General features: G+C 51.2%; 2 protein-coding genes across 4 annotated transcripts; one reads left to right on the top strand and one right to left on the bottom strand.

The window, feature by feature from the left end:
* Positions 1 to 1,147: 1,147 nt before the first annotated feature.
* Positions 1,148 to 9,239, top strand: Vamp1 (vesicle associated membrane protein 1). Its single transcript, XM_045139725.1, has 5 exons — positions 1,148 to 1,268; positions 4,225 to 4,351; positions 4,943 to 5,101; positions 6,733 to 6,784; positions 7,197 to 9,239. Coding segments are annotated over exons 1-5 (357 nt in total). The 5' UTR covers positions 1,148 to 1,266; the 3' UTR covers positions 7,214 to 9,239.
* On the bottom strand, positions 9,181 to 18,526 carry Tapbpl (TAP binding protein like). Of its 3 annotated transcripts, XR_006634558.1 has the most exons (8): positions 18,400 to 18,526; positions 16,855 to 17,073; positions 16,469 to 16,744; positions 13,032 to 13,370; positions 12,246 to 12,551; positions 10,357 to 10,440; positions 10,118 to 10,204; positions 9,181 to 9,429 (listed from the first exon to the last, which is right to left on the bottom strand). XR_006634558.1 is itself a non-coding variant. In XM_045139723.1 (7 exons), the coding sequence occupies exons 1-7, from the start codon at positions 18,464 to 18,466 to the stop codon at positions 10,176 to 10,178; spliced, it is 1,320 nt and encodes a 439-aa protein (XP_044995658.1). In that variant the 5' UTR covers positions 18,467 to 18,526; the 3' UTR covers positions 9,805 to 10,175. The 3 variants fall into 3 exon arrangements, 2 of the variants coding, with proteins under 2 accessions (XP_044995658.1, XP_044995659.1); XM_045139723.1 differs by lacking the exon at positions 9,181 to 9,429 and having other exon boundaries at positions 9,805 to 10,204; XM_045139724.1 differs by lacking the exons at positions 9,181 to 9,429; positions 10,357 to 10,440 and having other exon boundaries at positions 9,805 to 10,204.

Below are 18,526 nucleotides of genomic sequence, written 5' to 3'. Positions count from 1 at the left end.
CTTACCTCAGGAGACAGCTACCTGTACTTAATATTATTTGACAGAACCCTCCACCCATGGATGTACATTTTTCTCCTAAGCATGGGAGAATTCAGAGGATTGCAAAAGGTTTCTAAGTCCAGCACAATAAGCTCAGGGTCTGTGTCAGGTGTTTTTTTTTTTTTTTTAAACTTTGGAGAGGGTTTGTTTTGGCTCACAAGTTGTGGGTACAGTCCACCAAGGTGGAGAAGACATGACAGGAGTGAGGCAGCTGGTCATATTGTATCCATGGTCAAGAATCAGAGGGTACGTAGGCCAGTGCGCAGCTGGCTTTTTCTTTCCAAAATTTTTTGATATCTTATGCACTTGTTTTAACAAATTTTTCCAGTTTCGTTTTTGCATTTTATGTTTATATGAACTGGAAAAGTGGCTCTACTAGTACTTTCATGGCTTCTTTTTTAACAATTTTTTTTTTTTATTCACAACTTCCATGGTTATAAAAAAAATCCCTCCCCCCACTTTCCCCTTTGAAACTCCATTCTCCCATCTCCATCAGCCTCTCCTCTTACGATGGTCTTGTGTAGGAAGTGTCAGGCACTGTGAGGTCATGGACATCCAGGCCATTTCGTGTCTGGGGGGAGCACGTAGTAAGGAGTCCTACCCTTCCTTTGGCTCTTGCATTCTTTCTTTTTCTTTTTTCTTTTTGACAATAGCCAGCAGAGGTCCACGCGGGGCATAAAGGCTCTCTTCCTGTCTCCCTTCTCTCTGAAGTGGATTTTGCCTGGTTATTCCCATTGACTCGTTAATTCCTGTAACAGGTTATAGAAGGGACCCCGAGGCCACATGCACCCCTGGATTCCAACCTGCCGGCCGCTCGCTCCGGTCTGCGGGCCGCTGTCCGCGGGGCTCCGCGATTGGCCCAGACCCGAAAGCAAGCCACAGCTGGATTGGCCAGCGCAGCCTCCTCGCTGCCAGCGCTCCTCTCCGAAGTCACGTGTGATTGGTCCATCTACAGAGGCGGGCAAGGAAGCCCCGTGATTGGTTGGACGGCGAGGCTGTCATCGTCGCCGGGAGGCGTGGCCATCGCTAATAAAGGCACGGCCGCTCGGCCGCCGCAGTGAGTTCCGCCGCAGCTCGGCTTCCGGCTGCAGCGCGAGGGCCCGAGCCCGACGGTTCCGGGGTGCCTTTCAGCCGCAGCGCCCCCGCTCAGCGCCTCGCCGCGTACTCCCGGACGGGGAACGGACGCCCCCCGCCCCCACCGCTTCCCCAGCTCCGTGTGCCGGAGAGATGTGAGTTGACCCTGGCGTGAGGGGGCTCCGCACCTCCTGGCCACCCCGGGCGTCGGACTCTGCGGGACGGAAAATGGCGCATTGCAGCAGCTGCGGCGACGCGCGGGGAGCCACCCCCGGGGACCCGACGGGACGGGACGGGCCGGGCCGGGCCGGGGCGGGCCGGGCCGCGGGGGTCCCGCAGTCCTGGCACCCTGCCCTCGTTGGCGAGGCGCTCCGTTCTTTGACTTGACGTGGAGGAGCCCGGGGGGCCCCGGGCGGGCATGGGCACGGGCACGGGCATGGGCATGGGCACGGGCATGGGCGTGAGTTCGGAACTCAGAGGCGCCGTCTTCATCTGCGAGGCTCTGTCCGAGAAACCCCGGGGCAGACTCGCACGAGCGCTCCGGCCGGTCTGCGGCGGCTCGGGGTGTCCCTCCCCTAGAGTAAGATGCTCGCCTCATGGCAGCGAGCGCAGCTGCAGAAACTTGTCTGTGGTGCCAGGTGGGCAGTGCCATGCGCTCCTATGCGGCCGTTCCACCTCAGGCCCCTTGGTCTAGCTCGTGCTTTTCCATCAAAGTCCTCGCCAAGAGTTAGGGGAGACCTAGGGAGATCTGAGGATTCCTCCCTCGCTCCAGAGCGCACAGTTTCGTCTCCAGATGTCTTCAGCATCATCTCTCTCCCCCACCCACGATTTTGTGGCTGGAGCAATTAAGTACTTCCCTTTAGGACTGCTGTATGTTCAATAGAGTGTCCCCCCCCCCCCCATTCCGTGGACTGCTAGGATTCCCAGCCAGGTTCTAGATGTATTTTTATAGCTTAGTGACAAAAGAAAAGGGCTACGGTTTACTTGTGTTACATAAGGTTAACTATCCCTGGGTAGGTTACTGAGTGTTTCCAGTTCCCAACAAGTAGTAAGGGAAGCGAGTCCTCCAAAAACCGTTCTAGTCGCTCCACTTTTCCTGTCTGAGCTCTGTGGTTGTAACAGTCTCTGCATTTCGGACAAGCCTGTAGATTCCAGTTGTTCCCATTCTGGGGAGGAATCCGTCTGAGCTGAATGGTTCCAGATGGCATCCGTGTTCCATGATTGGAAGGAGACGGAGAAGGCATGGTGGCTAGCAGGGAATCACGAGGTCTCTGACCTTAATCTTGTCATTGGTGCCACCGTCCTGGGTTGCTTCCAACACCGGCTGCTACCGACTCATTGAAATTTCTGCCTTCAGTCTAGAGCTAGATTGCTTTGCCAGCTCAAAAGCGGCCCAAGTCTTCTGGCTCCTGTAGTTTTTTTGGTCTTTCCTTGTAAACGTGAAAGTGACTCTCCGCAAATAGGAGAAGCCAGTGTCACCTACTGGTGTAGCCTCTCTGATGGGCTGTCTTATCTTTTTTACTTTTTTCTTCTTTATTAAGATGACAAGAATTTCACTTAGTTAAGGAAGCTAAACTTCTGAGCGTTAGTTCTGTTGTGATTAGTCATGGAATTTCCTTTCTGGGGGATTTTGGGATGGTTTAACCTCTAGTGCTCTGGTGAAGATAATGTGTGCAGTTCAGGAAATTGATATTCTCCATCAAAATTTAGAGATCTTCCCCCACCCTATGTATTTTTTTTTTTTAACTTGGTAGAGAAAATCTCATTCTTTTTGTTTGACCAGTGGGAATTCTTTAGCAGGTGAATTTAGTCTCCATATGTTGAGATTTGGAGAGAAGTTGATCTGAAAGACCCACTCTGGATTATGCCCTCCTCAGGCTATGGGTGCCTGCCTACCTTCCTTCTTGGCACTAAAGGAGAGAGCAGCCTTCATGTGCACTGTGGTGTAGACCAAGATTTCCCTTTGGGACGGCGGGACTGCGAGAGTCTCTGGAGACACTGCCAAGTCTTGAAAAGGAAGGCACAGAATGTCTGCGACACCTATCCACTGAAGGCCATTGCTAGCGTTTTTGCTTCCTGCCTGTGTTCTTGGAACAGTTTCTATACCTAATGAAATTGCTTTAGGCCCCAGATTTAATTGGAGTGAAAGCCTCTGCCTTCTCTGCCAAAAACACTGCAAACAGTCCTGACTCAATTCAACTAGCTGGACTTTCTTTGCCTTTGGTGATACTCAAATTGTCCTTCCTGCAGAATAGTACACCAGTCATGCTGTGAAACGTAACCAGGAGCTGGATCCTCACGAGGAGAATCTGTCAGCGTGCCCCGTTTATATTCAAAGTTTGTAATTCAGTTGTCCTGAGGTTTAGTCCTCTCTATAAATTCCTCCAACTTGGATTGGGTTTTCCCATTTTATTTCATGTAAAAACTTTTTTTCTGTTGTTTGTTTCTCAAGGTAGGGTTTTGCTCTAGCCCAGGCTGACCTGGAATTTGCTGTGTAGTCTCAGGGTGGCCTTGAACTCAGTAATCCTCCTACCTCCGCCTCCGCAGGGCTGGGATTAAAAGCATGTGTGACCATGCCCAGCTAACATCAAAACTTCTAAGGGCTAGGGAAATGCCAGTTAGGCCAAGGCTGGCACATTTGTCCCTTTGGTCATTATGCCAGATGATGTGTTTGGGCCAGAGGATATTCCCAAACAAGATCCTCCCCCCCCCCCCCGTTTTTTAAAATTATTTATTTGGGAGCACAGAGAAATAGAAGAGAGATGAAGAGATTGTGTGCACCAGGGCCTCCAGCCACATTGCAAATGAACTCCAGGTGCATGCGTCCCTTTGTGCACCCGGCTTTATGTGGGTACTGGGAAATCAAACCTGGTTGTTAGGCCTTGCAGGCAAGTACCTTAACAGCTGCGCCATCTCTCTAGCCCCCCCAAACAAGATCTCTTAACTGCGCTGTGAGCCCCATCTAAAAGTTACAGGATATTTCATCTTTTGCCGAGGAACTAGAACGCCTTTCATGTACATAAAACCTAATCAAGGTTGCTGTGGGGTAGGAGATAAGAATGCGAGTCATTCTTCTTGATTTGGTGTGCTTTGCTTGCTGTCTCGCCACAGGTCTGCCCCAGCTCAGCCACCCGCTGAGGGGACAGAAGGGGCTGCCCCAGGGGGTGGTCCCCCCGGCCCTCCTCCCAACACGACCAGTAACAGACGACTACAGCAGACCCAGGCCCAAGTGGAGGAGGTAGGTGGATGGATGGCCACCTGGCGAGTTTCCAAACCAGGAAGCTTAGCAAACATCCCATCTGTTTTCTCTCACTCCCCTCTTTTCTTTCTTTCCTTTTTGGTTTTTTTTTTTTTTTTTTTTTTGAGGTAGGGTCTCACTCTAGCCCAAGCTGACCTGGAATTCACTATGGAGTCTCAGGGTGGCCTTGAACTCACAGTGATTCTCCTACCTCCGCCTCCCAGAGTGCTGGGATTAAAGATATACACCACCACGCCTGGCCTGTTTTCCTCTTTCTTAGAGGATGATCGTTAGAGGCTGTGGCTAGAAAAATATCCCTTAAAGTTACACAGGTTCAGACTTGTGATTGCTCAGGTATTCTTCTTTTTTCTTTCCTTCTTTCTTTCTTTCTTTTTTTTTTTTGTTGCTGGTTTTTTGAGGTAGGGTCTCGCTCTAGCCCAGGCTGACCTGAATTCACTATGTAGTCTCAGGGTGGCCTCAAACTCACGACACTCCTTCCACCTCTGCCTCCCGAGTGCTGGGATTAAAGGCCACTCTTACCCGGCCTCGAGGGGGGGACATCTCAGCTGCTTTGTTTGTGCACCCTCTTAGGTGGTGGACATTATGCGCGTGAATGTGGACAAGGTCCTGGAGAGGGACCAGAAGCTCTCAGAGCTGGATGACCGAGCCGATGCCTTGCAGGCGGGAGCGTCACAGTTTGAGAGCAGCGCTGCCAAGCTCAAAAGGAAGTACTGGTGGAAAAACTGCAAGGTGATTCCCGTCCTCTCTGCTTGTTTCCCCCCTCCACCCCCCCCCCCCAGGACTGTCTTGTGGAAGGCATGGAGACATTAGCTTTTACCTTCCTTTTCCCTGCGAGATTCCTGAGAGGAAGTCTGGAAGTCTCCTCCTTGAGCCTGGGGATGCATTACTTGCATTGGCCACCAGGGTGGGCTAGAGTGTCTGGACTGAGAAGTTAGCGATGCTCTGAGGACTTTGAACGGTTGGAGCTGCTGTGGTTCCCCACTGCAGTTCTGCAAAAGTTCTCACCTGGACAGTCCCCAGACATGCCCAACAGCAGCATCACGGCTCACCTTACGTTTAAATACCTCCAGCTTCTGAAAAGTGCACTGGGCGCCTCACAAAAATCTGCCTTTTCTTTGGAATCCCTTCCTTAAAAAACAAAACAAAATAAAACACATGGAGCTGGAGAGATGACTCAACAGTGAAGGCACTTGCGGGCAGAGCTTGAATCCCCAGTTCACATGTAAAACCAGATGTGCAAAGTGGCATATGCATCTTGAGTTCGTTTGTAGCGAGTGTCTGTAAGCCCTGGGGCACCCATTCCCTCTGTCTGCTTTTTTTTTTTTTTTTTGAGGTAGGGTATCGCTGTAGCCCAGGCTGTCCTGGAAGTCACTGTGTAGTTTCAGAGTGGCTTCAAACTTATAGCAATCTTCCTAAACCTGTGCCTCCCAAATGCTGGGATTAAAGGTGTGCACCATCATGCCTGGTTCTTTTTTTTTTTTTTTCTCTCTCTTTCTCTCATCTCACTTGCAAATAGATGGACAAAAATACTTTTTTCTTATTTTTTAAATTTTACATATTTCTTCTTTTCTTTTTTTTTTAATATTTATTGTATTTATTTGAGAGAGACACAGAGAGAAAGAGAGAATGGGCACGCTAGAGCCTTTAGCCACTAAAAACAAACTCCAGACACATGCACTACCATGTATATCTGGCTTATGTGGGTCCTGAGGAATTGAACCTCAGTCCTTAGGCTTCACAGGCAGGCAAATGCCTTAACCTCTAAGCCATCTCTCCAGCCCATGAATAAAAATTTTTTTTTTTTTTTTTGGTTTTTCAAGGTAGGGTCTCATTCTAGCCCAGGCTGACCTGGAATTCACATGGGAGTCTCAGGGTGGCCTTGAACTCATGGCAATCCTCCTACCTCTGCCTCCCAAGTGCTGGGATTAAAGGCATGCGCCACCACGCCTGGCTTAATAAAAATACTTTTAAAATTATTGGAAAAAAGTCAGGCATGGTGTTGCACGCCTTTAATCCCAGCACTTGGGAGGCAGAGGTAGGAGGATTGCCGTGAGATCGAGGCCAAACTGAGACTCCCTAGTGAGTTCCAGGTCAGCCTAGGCTAGAGCGAGACTCTACCTAAACAAAACAAAACAAAGGGGAACAAAAAACCAACTGAACAAAACAAGACACAAGGAGCAAAGCCAAAAGCTGCTGGTGGCTGTGCTGTTTCTGGGGTTACAGTTCTGTGAGAAGCAGAGGGTGGGTCACTGAGAGGGGCTGGAGATGATCGGAGCAAAGCAGTTCTGATCTTGTATCTCTGGTCCTGACTCTTCCTCCTTCCCCAAGTGCAAGGGCTCATGTTCCTTCTGTTTCCTCAGATGATGATCATGCTGGGAGCTATCTGTGCCATCATCGTGGTAGTTATTGTAAGTAAGTATCGTTGAGGTTGCTGATGGGGTGACGAGGTGGGAATGTCCTGGAGTCTTCTCCCAGCCCTGCCTGCCTGCCTGCCTGCCTGGGGAGTGGGGCTGCTCTGACAGAGGTATGGAGACTGCCGCTGCGTGGGATCATCTCCTGGTGTGGGAGGGAGGCAGGGCAAAGACAAGGATCTTCCTTGATGGACAAGCCTTGCCCCTGCAAGGGATTGTGGGAGACGGCCCCTCTCTGAGGAAGTGGGGCTGTGCCGTTTGTCCCTGGCTTGGGTAAGAGGAAGACCTTGGGTCAGGGGCACCTGTAACTGAGGGACCCAAATGTCTAGTAACTGGACGTAACTTGCCCTCCCTCTTGTTTTCTCCTGTCTCTTTCTCTTCTCCGTCTGGGACTTCCTGATGCCTGTGTCCAGTCTACTTTTTTACTTGAGAATGTGCCTCTCCTCCCCTGCCTTCCTTTGCCATCCAAGCTCCTGTCACTTCCCTCTGTTTGCTGTCTCTACAAGCTCCTCTCTGCCTTCCTCCATCCCAGCACAGGCTTCTCCACCATCCATGCCTCCTCTTTTTGTTGCGTTCATCTGCACTCTTATTCCTCAACACTAGAAATGCTGCTCGTGGCACAGTCTTGAGGTCACTCCCTGATGAGCAACGGCTGGCACCTCCTCCCGACCTGCTTCTTGTGTCCTCTGATGGTCCCCCAAAGCTGAGAAGAGTTGGCAGATAAGGAGAGGGGAAGGGAATTGACTGAGGTGAAGTGCCTACCGGGTTGGGAGGAGAAGGGTGTTTGTGTCTGTGTGTCCTCTCGAGGCTGGCCTCTGGCAGAAGGAGAGGCCGTGAGCAGTTGCTCTCTGCTGCCCTCACTTGAGTTTTTCTCCTACACCAGGTCTGTACAGGGTCCTAGAGGTTTTCGTTAAGGGCCAACTTTGAACCCCTTTTAGAAAGTCGAGCTTCTGTTTTGCAGTTGCTAGTAGCTATCAGTTCAAGGTTTTCTGTGCCTTCAGGGCGCTTACAAACTTTTAAACTTTGTCCTCTGTAGGCCTTAAAAACACTTATTGGTCACAAAAGAAGTAGGAGACTCATTTTTCTCCTGGAAACTGTCCCATCTGCCTCTCCCTTCAAGGAGCTGTCCCTCCTGTTTGCTGCGGAATTCCGTATTGTTCATAAAGGCACCAAATAATTCCATCTAGCCAAAAGTTGGGAATTTTAACTTGATGACTGGCTAGAGAAGGAGTGCCTTAGTGAGAAAATCAGTGAGTTAGTGTGAAAATAATGAGCTTGCAGGAAGACCCCTATTAGCTGCTCACCAAGGAAGTGAGATGTTCGCGGCGAGGCCTGTAGGAGCTCTTCCCTTCGTGCAGCCGCTGTGTACTCGGGTAAGACAGGGATGAGCAGGAAGGACTTCTCCGAGGTGCGGCTGGCCTAGGCCCGAACACGCGCAGCTCGGTCTAGGGTCTAGGGTAGGAGTGCTGTGTGCTGCTGGGCCTCCCGTATAGAGCCTCCCTGTTCTTCTTTCAGTCCGTTCCCTTTGGAGCTCCCCCACACACCTGTCTGAGCGCTGTGCCGTGCCTTCCTTCTCTTTGCATGTTCTGTGTGCGTAGATGGTGGACCTGAGGATGTTAGCTGAGCTGAGCTCCAGGATAGGACACTGCACGGGACAGACCCAGGTGCAGGGGAGGATGGTAGGCTGGGCACTGGAGGGGACTGATCGCGGCCCTTTATTCCCGTCATTCTCTGGTTTACGAGCAGGAAGAGGCCGGGCTAGGCTGGGGCTGGACGCCTGCTCTCCATGCAGCAGCATTTCACTGTGCAGAACCACCCTTCCTTTCCTCTCTCCCTGCTTCTCATACTCCCTTCGTCCTGCCCCAGGGCAGGGCTGAAGAGCTGGAAGAAGGCAGTCAGTGTACCCTCCCAGCGCCCCCTCGAAGGTCTCCACTCTCCCCTGGGCTCCTCCTTGCCTAAGGCAGGGGCTTCCTGCTGGAGAATTGCCGCCACTGTCCTCGACGGACCCCGAGCCTGGAGCACGTGGGCCCTCTTGGCCTGCCCTCTCCCGGCACAGGAAGCTCTCTGTCCTGTCCCTCTGAGGCCCACCAGGTGTAGTTCGCTCTGTCCTTTGGGGGTGTTAGCCCTTCTACTTTCTTTCTCACCCCACCTTGAACCCCTTTCTACGTCTCTGCTGTCTGTCCTCCCTCCCACCACCCATGTGCATGAACAGATATGCAGCTAACCCCGGGGACTTTGCAGTCACTTAAAGCCAAGCTCCCCACACCCCCTTCTTCGGTTTGCCGTGAGACGGCGTGGGGTCTCCATCGTGTGTCTGTCATTACCCCTTTGTCTTTTCCTAACCCGGTCTCACACTTGTATAGAATAATACGAGTTGTACTTCCAGAGGCATGTGGCATACTTAACGATTTCATGTATTCAGAACAAAGGCAAAAAATACAAATTCCTAACACTAAGCCGACTTCGTTGTTGTTTGGGTTTGGAGTAGGGTGAGGCGGGCAGGGGAGGTGCCATCCGGCCTTGGCTGAAGGCCAGCAGGGTTGGCTTCTGCGTGTGCCATGGTCTTCCTGGGACCCGCGCCTGCGCTGCAGAGGAAGTGGTCTGCGCTCCAGACCTGCGCACCTGAAGCTGCGGCTCTTGCAGGTGCTGGCGAGAGGAAGTGGTGACAGGAAGCTGAGTGGGCATCTCACACCGGCAAACAACAGTGGGCTTTCTCGGGCTTTTCCCTGCCTCCTCTTTTGTTGTCTCTGGCCTCCCCCAGAGCCTATGACCAAATGAAGCTCTACCACGTACCTTCTTTCCTCTCCCATTTTATTTTGTTTTAATATTATTATGATTTATTTCCAAGGAAGAGAGAGAGAATGGATATATGTGCCAGGGCCTCTAGCCACTGCAGATGAACTCCATATACACATACAAGTTTGTGCATCTGGCTTTACATGGATACTAGAGAATTGAACCCGGCTTCACAGACAAGCACCTTAACCGCTGAGCCATCTCTCCAGTCCCTATTTTTTTTTTTTTTATTTCCAGGTAGGATCTCACTCTAGCCCAGGCTGGCCTTAAACTCACAGTGATCCTCCTACCTCTGCCTTCCAAGTGGTGGGATTAAAGGTGTGTGCCACTGTGCCAGGCTGACCTTTCTACTTTTAAGGAACAAAACAACACATATTTATTTCCAATCACAGAGAGAGACAGGTGTGGGAAGAGGGAGAGAATGGGCTCGCCAGGGCCTCTAGCCACTGCAGATGAATGCTGTGTTGTGTGTCTGGCTTTATGTGGTAACTGGGGAATTGAACCTGGGTCCTTAGGCTTCGGAGGCAAGCATCTTCACCTCTGAGCTGTCTCTCCAGCCCGACAACTCTGCTCTTGACTTGGAGGCAGGAAGATGTCTATTCAGCCTTTGCAGATCTTGAGGAAGCTAGGAGAAAACAGGGTTAGGGTTTTACCTAGGGTAAGCCCAAAAGCAGGAGGCTGGCTGTGTGTGGGGGTGTCGCCTGAAATTCAGGACGTTGGGCTCTGTCCCCAGTCTGAGTGGGGCGGTGTTTGTAGCGGGTTGAACTACGAGCTCACCGTGCTGCCTTTGAAGCCCCAGGAACAACAGCGCCAGAAGAAAGAGGCTGCTGGCCAGCATGACTCCAAAGGCCCTTCTCCACTCTGTGGGTGAGAACAGCGTGTGTAGGGCCCCCTCATGCCGCACCCTCACCTGAGAGCCCCTCCCAGAGGAGTAGCCCTGCCGTGGGGGGCTTGTGGATCCTGTGGAGGAGCTGGAGCCTTGCCCGGAGCCGCGCCCAAACTTGACGTTCACGGTGTGCTCTGCCTCTTCCTGCCTCAGAACCTTGTGTTGTTTTGAAACAGTCTTACTGTGTAGCCTAAGCTGGCCTAAAATCCAGAGTCTCCCTTCATACTCCCAGGGCTTGGATTCTACATGAAACCACCGGCTCTTCTCTCACCTCAGGACATTTAAAACATCGTTTTGCAGAAGAGACTGATGGGCTGGGGAAAATGGCTCAGTGGGTGAGAGTGCTTGCTGCGTAAGCGTCTGGACCTGAGATTCAGGGGCTGGAGAGATGGCTTAGAGGTTAAGGCATTTGCCTGCAAAGCCTAAGTGCTCAGTTTCCATTCTCCAGGACCCACGTTAGCCAGATGCACAAGGGGTGCACGCATCTGGAGTTTGCAGTGGCTGGAAGCCCTGGCACATCCATTCTTTCCCTCTCTCTGTACCTGCCTATTTCTTTATGTTTCTTTCTCTCAAATAAATAGAAATATTTTTAAAAAAAAAAAAATAAAAAGATTTAGGTTAGACTCGTGATGAATAGTTAGACCGGATGCATGGTGGTGCACACCTTGGATCCCAGGCTGAGGTAGGAGGGTTGCTATGAGCTCAAGGCCAGCCGGGGCCATGGAGTGGGTGAGCTCCCAGTCAGCCTAGGCTATAGTGAGACCCTACCTCCACAAAAACAACAACAACAAAAGAGTTAAACTGGGATTCAGCTGAAAAACATTGTTAGCCAAAAACAAAACTTCTAGTTTTGGGGGAGTTCACAGTGCGGTAAACAAGCAAACAACGCCCCACGCTGCCCCACGCTCCTGGATATTTGCGCTTTGAGATGTAGCTTGTTTCCTGCCCTTTCCTGTTTGAAACCATGCTCTCAGTATGAAGTTCTCGTTTGAGGCTCATTGAAATTACAGGGCTGTAGCCAGGCTTCAATCCCAGCAGAGGTAGGAGGATCACCATGAGTTCAAGGCCATCCTGAGACTCTGAATTCCAGGTCAGCCTGAGCTAGAATGAGACCTTACCTCGAGAAAAACAAACAAATTATAGAGCTTTAGTGTGTCAGGGGAACCGGCCTGCCTATATCACATTTTCTCTTTTACCATTTGTTGGTTGGGAGCCCTGGCACATTACCCAGTATCTGCAAGTTTCAGCTTGCTCATTTGTGAAAAGAGAATTGTGCTGGGCATGGTGATGGGTGCCCGTAGTCCTGGCTACTTGAGAGACAGGAGGATTACTCGAGGCCAGCCTGAGCCACTTAGACCTGTCTCCAGAAATAAATAGGGCTGGATCATACTTAAAATTTGAAACCACAGTGCTTGGTTCGTGTGGATGTGCAGTGGTTCTCTGTGAGATTTCAGACCCTCGTTCTCTTTTCTCCCTATTTCCTTGGCTGTGGCCATGCTAAACTACTTAGAGCTCTCTGTAGCCTCTTGCACGACTTGACTGTCACATGTGCTATGCTCTCAGTCTTGAGGATCCTCTTCTCCCTAAGCTAGCTGACTGTGGGTAGAAGAAACTACCGGGGCAGAATCGGGAGTCCTTCAGCTCTGCTCTCAGCCCAGATTGCCTGGTGTCCAGAGGCTGCAGTGGGCTGGTGTCACGGGATTTGTGGTAGCCGGGGCTGAGCAAGGTGTACGGGGCCGCATGCAGCCCGGAAGACCTGGGACAGGAGAACCCTTGGTACCTGTGTGGGGGACAACTCGCATGCTGGCCCTCAGAGGCTCCTCCAGAGAGACGTGGGTGACGTGGCAGATGTAAGTGGCGCCGGCAGGGCCAGGCTCAGCTGTCAGGGAGGATGAGATGCTGTAGGTGCCCGCCACGCTTTGCCTGAGGCTGGAGAAGGAGGCGCCAGAGACGGGGGCTGGGACTCCACTGGGCTCCTCCCGGGTCCATGTCACCGCCACATCCAGAGGATAGTAGCCAGCAGCGTCGCAGACGAGGGTGGGCGGCACAGCCTCATTTGCCAAGCGGACTCGGACTTTGGGGGGAGCTGCGGAAAGAATGAGGAATACAGTTCCAGAGGCCTCCAAATAAGGCCAGTAGGCGGCCTGGTACCTCTCACCACTGAGAATAAGGGTGGGTGGTGGAGGCTGAAACTTCCCTCTCAGGGTTGTCCCAAGGGGAGGGGCTGCAGGGGACAAGGAGATATGTCTTCTGGAAAATTAAAGTCAATGAAAGGTTGGTTTCTTTTTTTGGTTTTTCGAGGTAGGGTCTCTTTCTAGCTCAGGCTGACCTGGAATTCACCTACATAGTCTCTGGGTGGCCTTGAACTCCCAGCGATCCTCCTACCCCTGCCCCCCAAATGCTGGGATTAAAGGCGTGCGCCACCACGCCCAGCAGGTTGGCTTATTTTAATTTTGTCCTGAGGTAGCCTCACTCAAGCCCAAGTTGGCTCTAGTGCAGCCCGAGCTCAAGCTCACACCCTCACAAGTGCTGGGATCAAAGGTGCCCGTTGCCACGCCCACCTCACCTTGGATGCTCAGCTGGGTGATTTGTTGGGCTTGGTACAGAGAGGTGGTGATCTGGCAGATGTAGGCTCCCTCGTCCTTTAAAGTGAGGCTAGGTACGAAGAGGGAAGCATTGCCAGCCTGAAGTAGCTGCTCTGGCTCCAGGGTGGCGCCCGCCCTCCTGGCTTGCCCCTGCCCCATCTTCCAGCTGTAGAGCAGCTGGCCAGTGCCCTGATGCTGCAGTCGCCACTCTACACCCTTGAGGTCCAGGCCTGGCGCCATGGAGAAGGCACAGGGCAGGGAGGCGGGTGACCCCAGCAGGCGATTCATGGATTGGGTCTGCGTCGTCACCTGGAACACCACTGTGGAGAGGAAAAAAAGGGGATTGAGTTGTGGACTGTTTGCTCCTCGAGATCATGTGGTTGAAACCTCACCTTCCCCCAGACCCCTGCCTAAGACCACGAAACCAACTGGATTCATTTCTTTTTCTTTTTCTTTTTTTTTTTGGTTTATTTTTTATTTATTTATTTGAGAGTGACAGAGAAAGAGGCAGAGAGAGAGAGAGAGAGAGAGAGAGAATGGGCGCGCCAGGGCTTCCAGCCACTGCAGACGAATTCCAGATGCATGCACCCCCTTGTGTGCATCTGGCTAACGTGGGTCCTGGGGAATCGAGCCTCGAACCGGGGTCCTTAGGCTTCACAGGCAAGCGCTTAACCGCTAAGCCATCTGTCCAGCCCTGGATTCATTTCTTATCCAATGGAATCAGAAAAAAAAAAAAACAAACAAAACAACAACCCACAAACAAACAAACCAAAACACCGATGTGAAGACCTTTCTTTTCTTTTTTTATTTTTAAACAAATCTTAAGCCTTATTTTATTTATAAATAATTCAACATGCTTATTTAAGAAGTAAGGGGTTTAAAAATCATAAAACACATGAATAAACATTCTTTAGTATCATTAATATCTACCATACGTTAACATTTCCTGTTACATTCCTGTGTGCATTTTCAAGATGGCTCCAATGAGTATCCAAATCTCCATATTGCAACTAGCTTATATGTTTCTGAGCCTAATTAATTTAAACCTAATTCTTTCTCTGTGTAAGACCTTTCTTTTCTTTTCTAATGTAGTGGAGAACGTTTAGGTCAGGTATTAGAGTGAGCCAGCCTGCTTGTGCAAACCTCTAGTTGCAGCTACTCAAGAGAGAAAACAGAAGAATTGCAGGTTTAAGGCCTGTCTGGGCAATTTAGGGAGACCTTACCTCAAAACAGAAAGTGAAAAGGGGGCTGGAGAGACGGCTTAGTGGTTAAGGCACTTGCCTGTGAAGCCTAAGGACCTAGGTTCAATTCCCCAGTACTCATGTAATTCAGATGCACAAGGTGGCACATGCATCTGGAGTGCATCTGCAGTGGATGGAGGCCCTGGTATGCCTAGTATTTCAACTAAAGCACTCTTTTTTTTTTTTTTGAGGTAGGGGCTCACTCTAGCCCAGGCTGACCTGAAATTCACTATGTAATCTCAGGGTGGCCTCGAACTCACGGCGATCCTCCTACCTCTGCCTCCTGAATGCTGTGGAGTAGTATTTTAGAAAGAAACAGCCAGGGCCTTAATAGGGTATTCTGAAAAGACCTACATGGTAGAAGGTGGACTTATTTCCTTCCTTCTGTCTCTCACCACTAAAAAGTAAATCTTGGGGGCTGGAGAGACGGCTTAGCAGTTAAGCGCTTGCCTGTGAAGCCTAAGGACCCCGGTTCGAGGCTCGGTTCCCCAGGACCCAAGTTAGCCAGATGCACAAGGGGGCGCACGCGTCTGGAGTTCGTTTGCAGAGGCTGGAAGCCCTGGCACGCCCATTCTCTCTCTCTCTCTCTGCCTCTCTCTCTTTCTCTCTCTCTCTCTGTCACTCTCAAATAAATAAAAATAAATTAAAAAAAATAAATCTTGGGGCTGGAGAGGTGGCTCAGTGTAAAAAGTGCTTGCTTCTCAAACTGGAGTATGAGAATTTGGTTCCCAGATCCCATACTAAATAAATAAATAAAAAGCAGCAAGCTGGGCTGGAGAGATGGCGTAGCGGTTAAGCGCTTGCCTGTGAAGCCTAAGGACCCTGGTTCGAGGCTCGGTTCCCCAGGTCTCACGTTAGCCAGATGCACAAGGGGGCGCACGTGTCTGGAGTTCGTTTGCAGAGGCTGGAAGCCCTGGCACGCCCATTCTGTCTCTCTCCCTCTACCTGTCTTTCTCTCTGTGTCTGTCGCTCTCAAAGAAATAAATAAAATTTAAAAAAAAAAAAAAAAAGCAGCAAGCTGTGGTGGGCTTCTGTAAGCCTATCCACAGACGTGGAATGCCAGATGAGAGGCAGAAATGGGAATTTCCCAGAAATTAGAGGCAAGCCCAGCAAAGAACAGCAGAAACCACGCCTCAGATGAGGTGGGCCGGTGAGGATGGACATAATAGCCACACATGCCACATAAACACACATAATTTACAAAAAATAAAATCTGACTTGCCAGGTGTGGTGGCACATGCCTTTAATCCCAGCACTCGGGAAGCAGAGGTAGGAGGATTGCCGTGAGTTCGAGGCCACCCTGAGACTCCATAGCGAATTCCAGGTAAGCCTGGGCTAGAGTGAGACCCTACCTCGAAAAACCAAATCAATCAATCAATCAATAAATAAATCTGGGCATAGCTGGGCATGGTGGCACATGCCTTTAATATCAGTACTTGGAAGGCAGAGGTAGGAGGATCGCTGTGAGTTTGAAGCCACCCTGTGACTACATAGTGGATTCCAGGTCAGTTTGGGCTAGAGTGAAATCCTGTCTCCAAAATCCAAAAATAAATAAGTAAAACCTGACCGTCGCTGTGCACGTCTATAACGGCAGGGGCGGAAGGGGGCAGAGAAGCCCAAAACTCACTGAAGAGCGGCGGCTGCGGGCTCCGGGCTGAGGGAGACCCGTGTTAAGGAAATACGTGGATGAGCTTAAGAGGACACTCGACATCCCCTGCACACATGTGCAGGGCCCACACATACCTGTACAAGCATGTGACGCATCACATCACACATACAATCACACACGTGCACGTGCAAAAAAAAAAAAATCTTCAGGGGCTGGAGTGATGGCTTAGCAGTTAAGCGCTTGCCTGTGAAGCCTAAGGACCCTGGTTCGCGGCTCGATTCCCCAGGACCCACGTTAGCCATTTGCACAAGGGGTGCACACATCTGGAGTTCGTTTGCAGTGGCTGGAGGCCCTGGCGTGCCTATTCTCTCTATCTGCCTGTTTCTCTCTTTGTCACTTTCAAATAAATAAATAAGATAAAAATAACCCAAAAATTATTAAAAAATGAGATCTTCACAGGTGTAGTGGTGCACACCTATAATCCCAGCACTTGGAAGGCAAAGGTAGGAGGATCGCCAGGAGTGCAAGGCCAACCTGGGCTCTTTGCGCCTACTTTTGGTTTTCTCACCTGAAGTCCGCACAGTCCCCTGCGGGCTCAGGGGTAGGTTCAGCATGGAGTGCCAGACAGCTCCACTCTCAGTATTCCCAACAGTCTCCATCACCATGGAGACACTGGGCCCCCCTCCAGACACCCACATGTTGGTGATGAACCGAGCTGTGCTCTCACTGGCGCCCTCTTGTCTGGCCTGGTGAAAGTAGCGGGCGATCTCACAGGTCACCCCCTTCCCGCTGCAGTCAGCATGGAGCAGGGCCTCGGCCCCAGGAATCCGAACCAGGTCCACTGGGGAGAAGGAAGGCAAGGAGGTGGCGCTGAGTGGGCAACACCGGGCTGATGGGAAGCAGGAGTGGGCGGATGTGCCCGTGAGCCAGTTCCTGGGCAGGGAACCCAGGGTGAGGCCTCGAAGACAACGGGTGGATCATCTTTGGTCACTTGGAACTCAGCGATGCCTTCTAGAGAGCCGGCATCCAGCACCGGCACTTGCCTCAGCACCAGCAAGGCCTTCTCCCTGTCCTCACTGCTGGCTAAAGCTCCGAGACGCTTGTCTTCGGTCACCAAGAAGCAGTCCAAGATTATGTCCGCAGCCTGCTGCTGTCTTTCTGCTGCAGGGGCCTCTACAGGAAAACGGCCGGGTGAGCATCCCCTTGCCCAGGGAGTCTCTCCGCACTTGCTTTCTACCGCCCTGAGCCGTGCACTCACTACGATCTAAGGTGTCTTCTGGGTCCTTACTGTGCCTAAACTCTGTCATTCATGAAACCAGCTTTCTGGGAACCTGCTACTCTGGGCAACTACTTTGTGTGGATTATTTGAAGTCCTAGAGGGGCTTATGTTTTTTTTTTTTTTTTTTCATATTCAAGTGTGGAATGCAAAACCTATCAAGAAACTCTGGAGAATGGCGTTTCAAAGGGGAAAGTGGGGGTAGGGAGGGCTAAGGGGATATTGTTTACAATCATGGACGTTGTTAGTAAAAGAATAAATAAATAAACCCCCCAAACTATGGCCCAGGCCTGGAGAGAGGGCTTAGCAGTTAAGGCATTTGCCTACGAAACCTAAGGACCTAGGTTCTGTTCTTTAGGACCCAAGTAAGCCAGATGCCTAAGGTGGCACATGTGCCTGGAGTTTGTTTGCAGTGGCTGGAGGCTGTGGCATGCCCATTCTCTCTCTTTTCCTCCCTCTCTCTCTCTCACTCGCTCTCAAATAAACAAATAAGTAGATAAATAAATAACTCTAGCCCAGAGTGGCATTGCACACCTTTAATCCCAGCATTTAGGATGCAGAGGTAGGGGGATCGCCATGAGTTCAAGGCCAGCCTGAGACTACATAGTGAATAGCCCAGGTTAGCCTGGGCTAGAGCAAGACCCTACCTCAAAAACAAAATAGCAAAAAAACCAAAAACAAACAAAAAACCTTTCAGCCAAGCTTGGTGGCGCACGCCTTTAATCCCAGCACTCGGGAGGCAGAGGTAGGAGCATCGCCGTGAATTCAATGCCACCCTGAGACTACGTAGTGAATTCCAGGTCAGCCTGAGCTAGAGCGAGACCTTACCTGGGGGAAAAAAAATTCACAGCAAAAGAAAAAAGCAAAACACAAAAACCCCACCAACACACCCACACGTAAATGAGTGAGCAGTCATGCGGGAGGAGTTGCTGACACACTTGCTGTTGGAGGGGCATTGCCGCAGCTCCCGGAGCCCTCTCCCAAGCGAGCCCCTAACTTGGGAGCCCTTTCCTTGTCTGGAGGGGGGTGGTCAGCTGTTAGCTCAGTGCTCCCCTTCCACAGGGGAAGCCCAGTTCTCACCCCTCCACACCATTGGTTCCTCCCAGGGCCAGTGGTGGACAATGGGAAGCCATTCCTGGCCCTTGTGTACTGGAAATCTCCTGGGAAGGTGGCTCTGGGGCTCAACAACCTCCTTTCCATCACAGCCAGTTCTCAGGACTCACCAGCACTTGCTGCTCCCCGGACAGTCAGGCTGAGCAGCAGCAGACACCAGCCGTGCCCCCAGCCCATGGACACGGCTCCGGGGCCCCGCCTCGCCCCTTGCTGGTGAACCGGAGGGCTCTCTGCCAA

The sequence above is a fragment of the Jaculus jaculus genome, chromosome 23 (genome assembly GCF_020740685.1).
Source record: "Jaculus jaculus isolate mJacJac1 chromosome 23, mJacJac1.mat.Y.cur, whole genome shotgun sequence".
In the NCBI taxonomy this organism is placed as follows: domain Eukaryota; kingdom Metazoa; phylum Chordata; class Mammalia; order Rodentia; family Dipodidae; genus Jaculus; species Jaculus jaculus.
The sequence above is the reverse complement of the archived record's forward strand: the minus strand, read 5'-3'. Positions and strand labels throughout refer to the sequence as shown.

Coding starts and splice junctions, on each gene's coding strand:
- Vamp1 (XM_045139725.1), top strand. Junction 4,352..4,942: donor CCCAGGCCCAAGTGGAGGAG/GTAGGTGGATGG, acceptor GCACCCTCTTAG/GTGGTGGACATTATGCGCGT. Junction 5,102..6,732: donor ACTGGTGGAAAAACTGCAAG/GTGATTCCCGTC, acceptor CTGTTTCCTCAG/ATGATGATCATGCTGGGAGC.
- Tapbpl (XM_045139723.1), bottom strand. CDS start 18,466: ATGGGCTGGGGGCACGGCTGGTGTCTGCTGCTGCTCAGCCTGACTGTC. Junction 16,745..16,854: donor ACCCGTTGTCTTCGAGGCCT/CACCCTGGGTTC, acceptor CTTCCTTCTCCC/CAGTGGACCTGGTTCGGATT. Junction 12,552..13,031: donor CACCCAGCTGAGCATCCAAG/GTGAGGTGGGCG, acceptor TTCTTTCCGCAG/CTCCCCCCAAAGTCCGAGTC.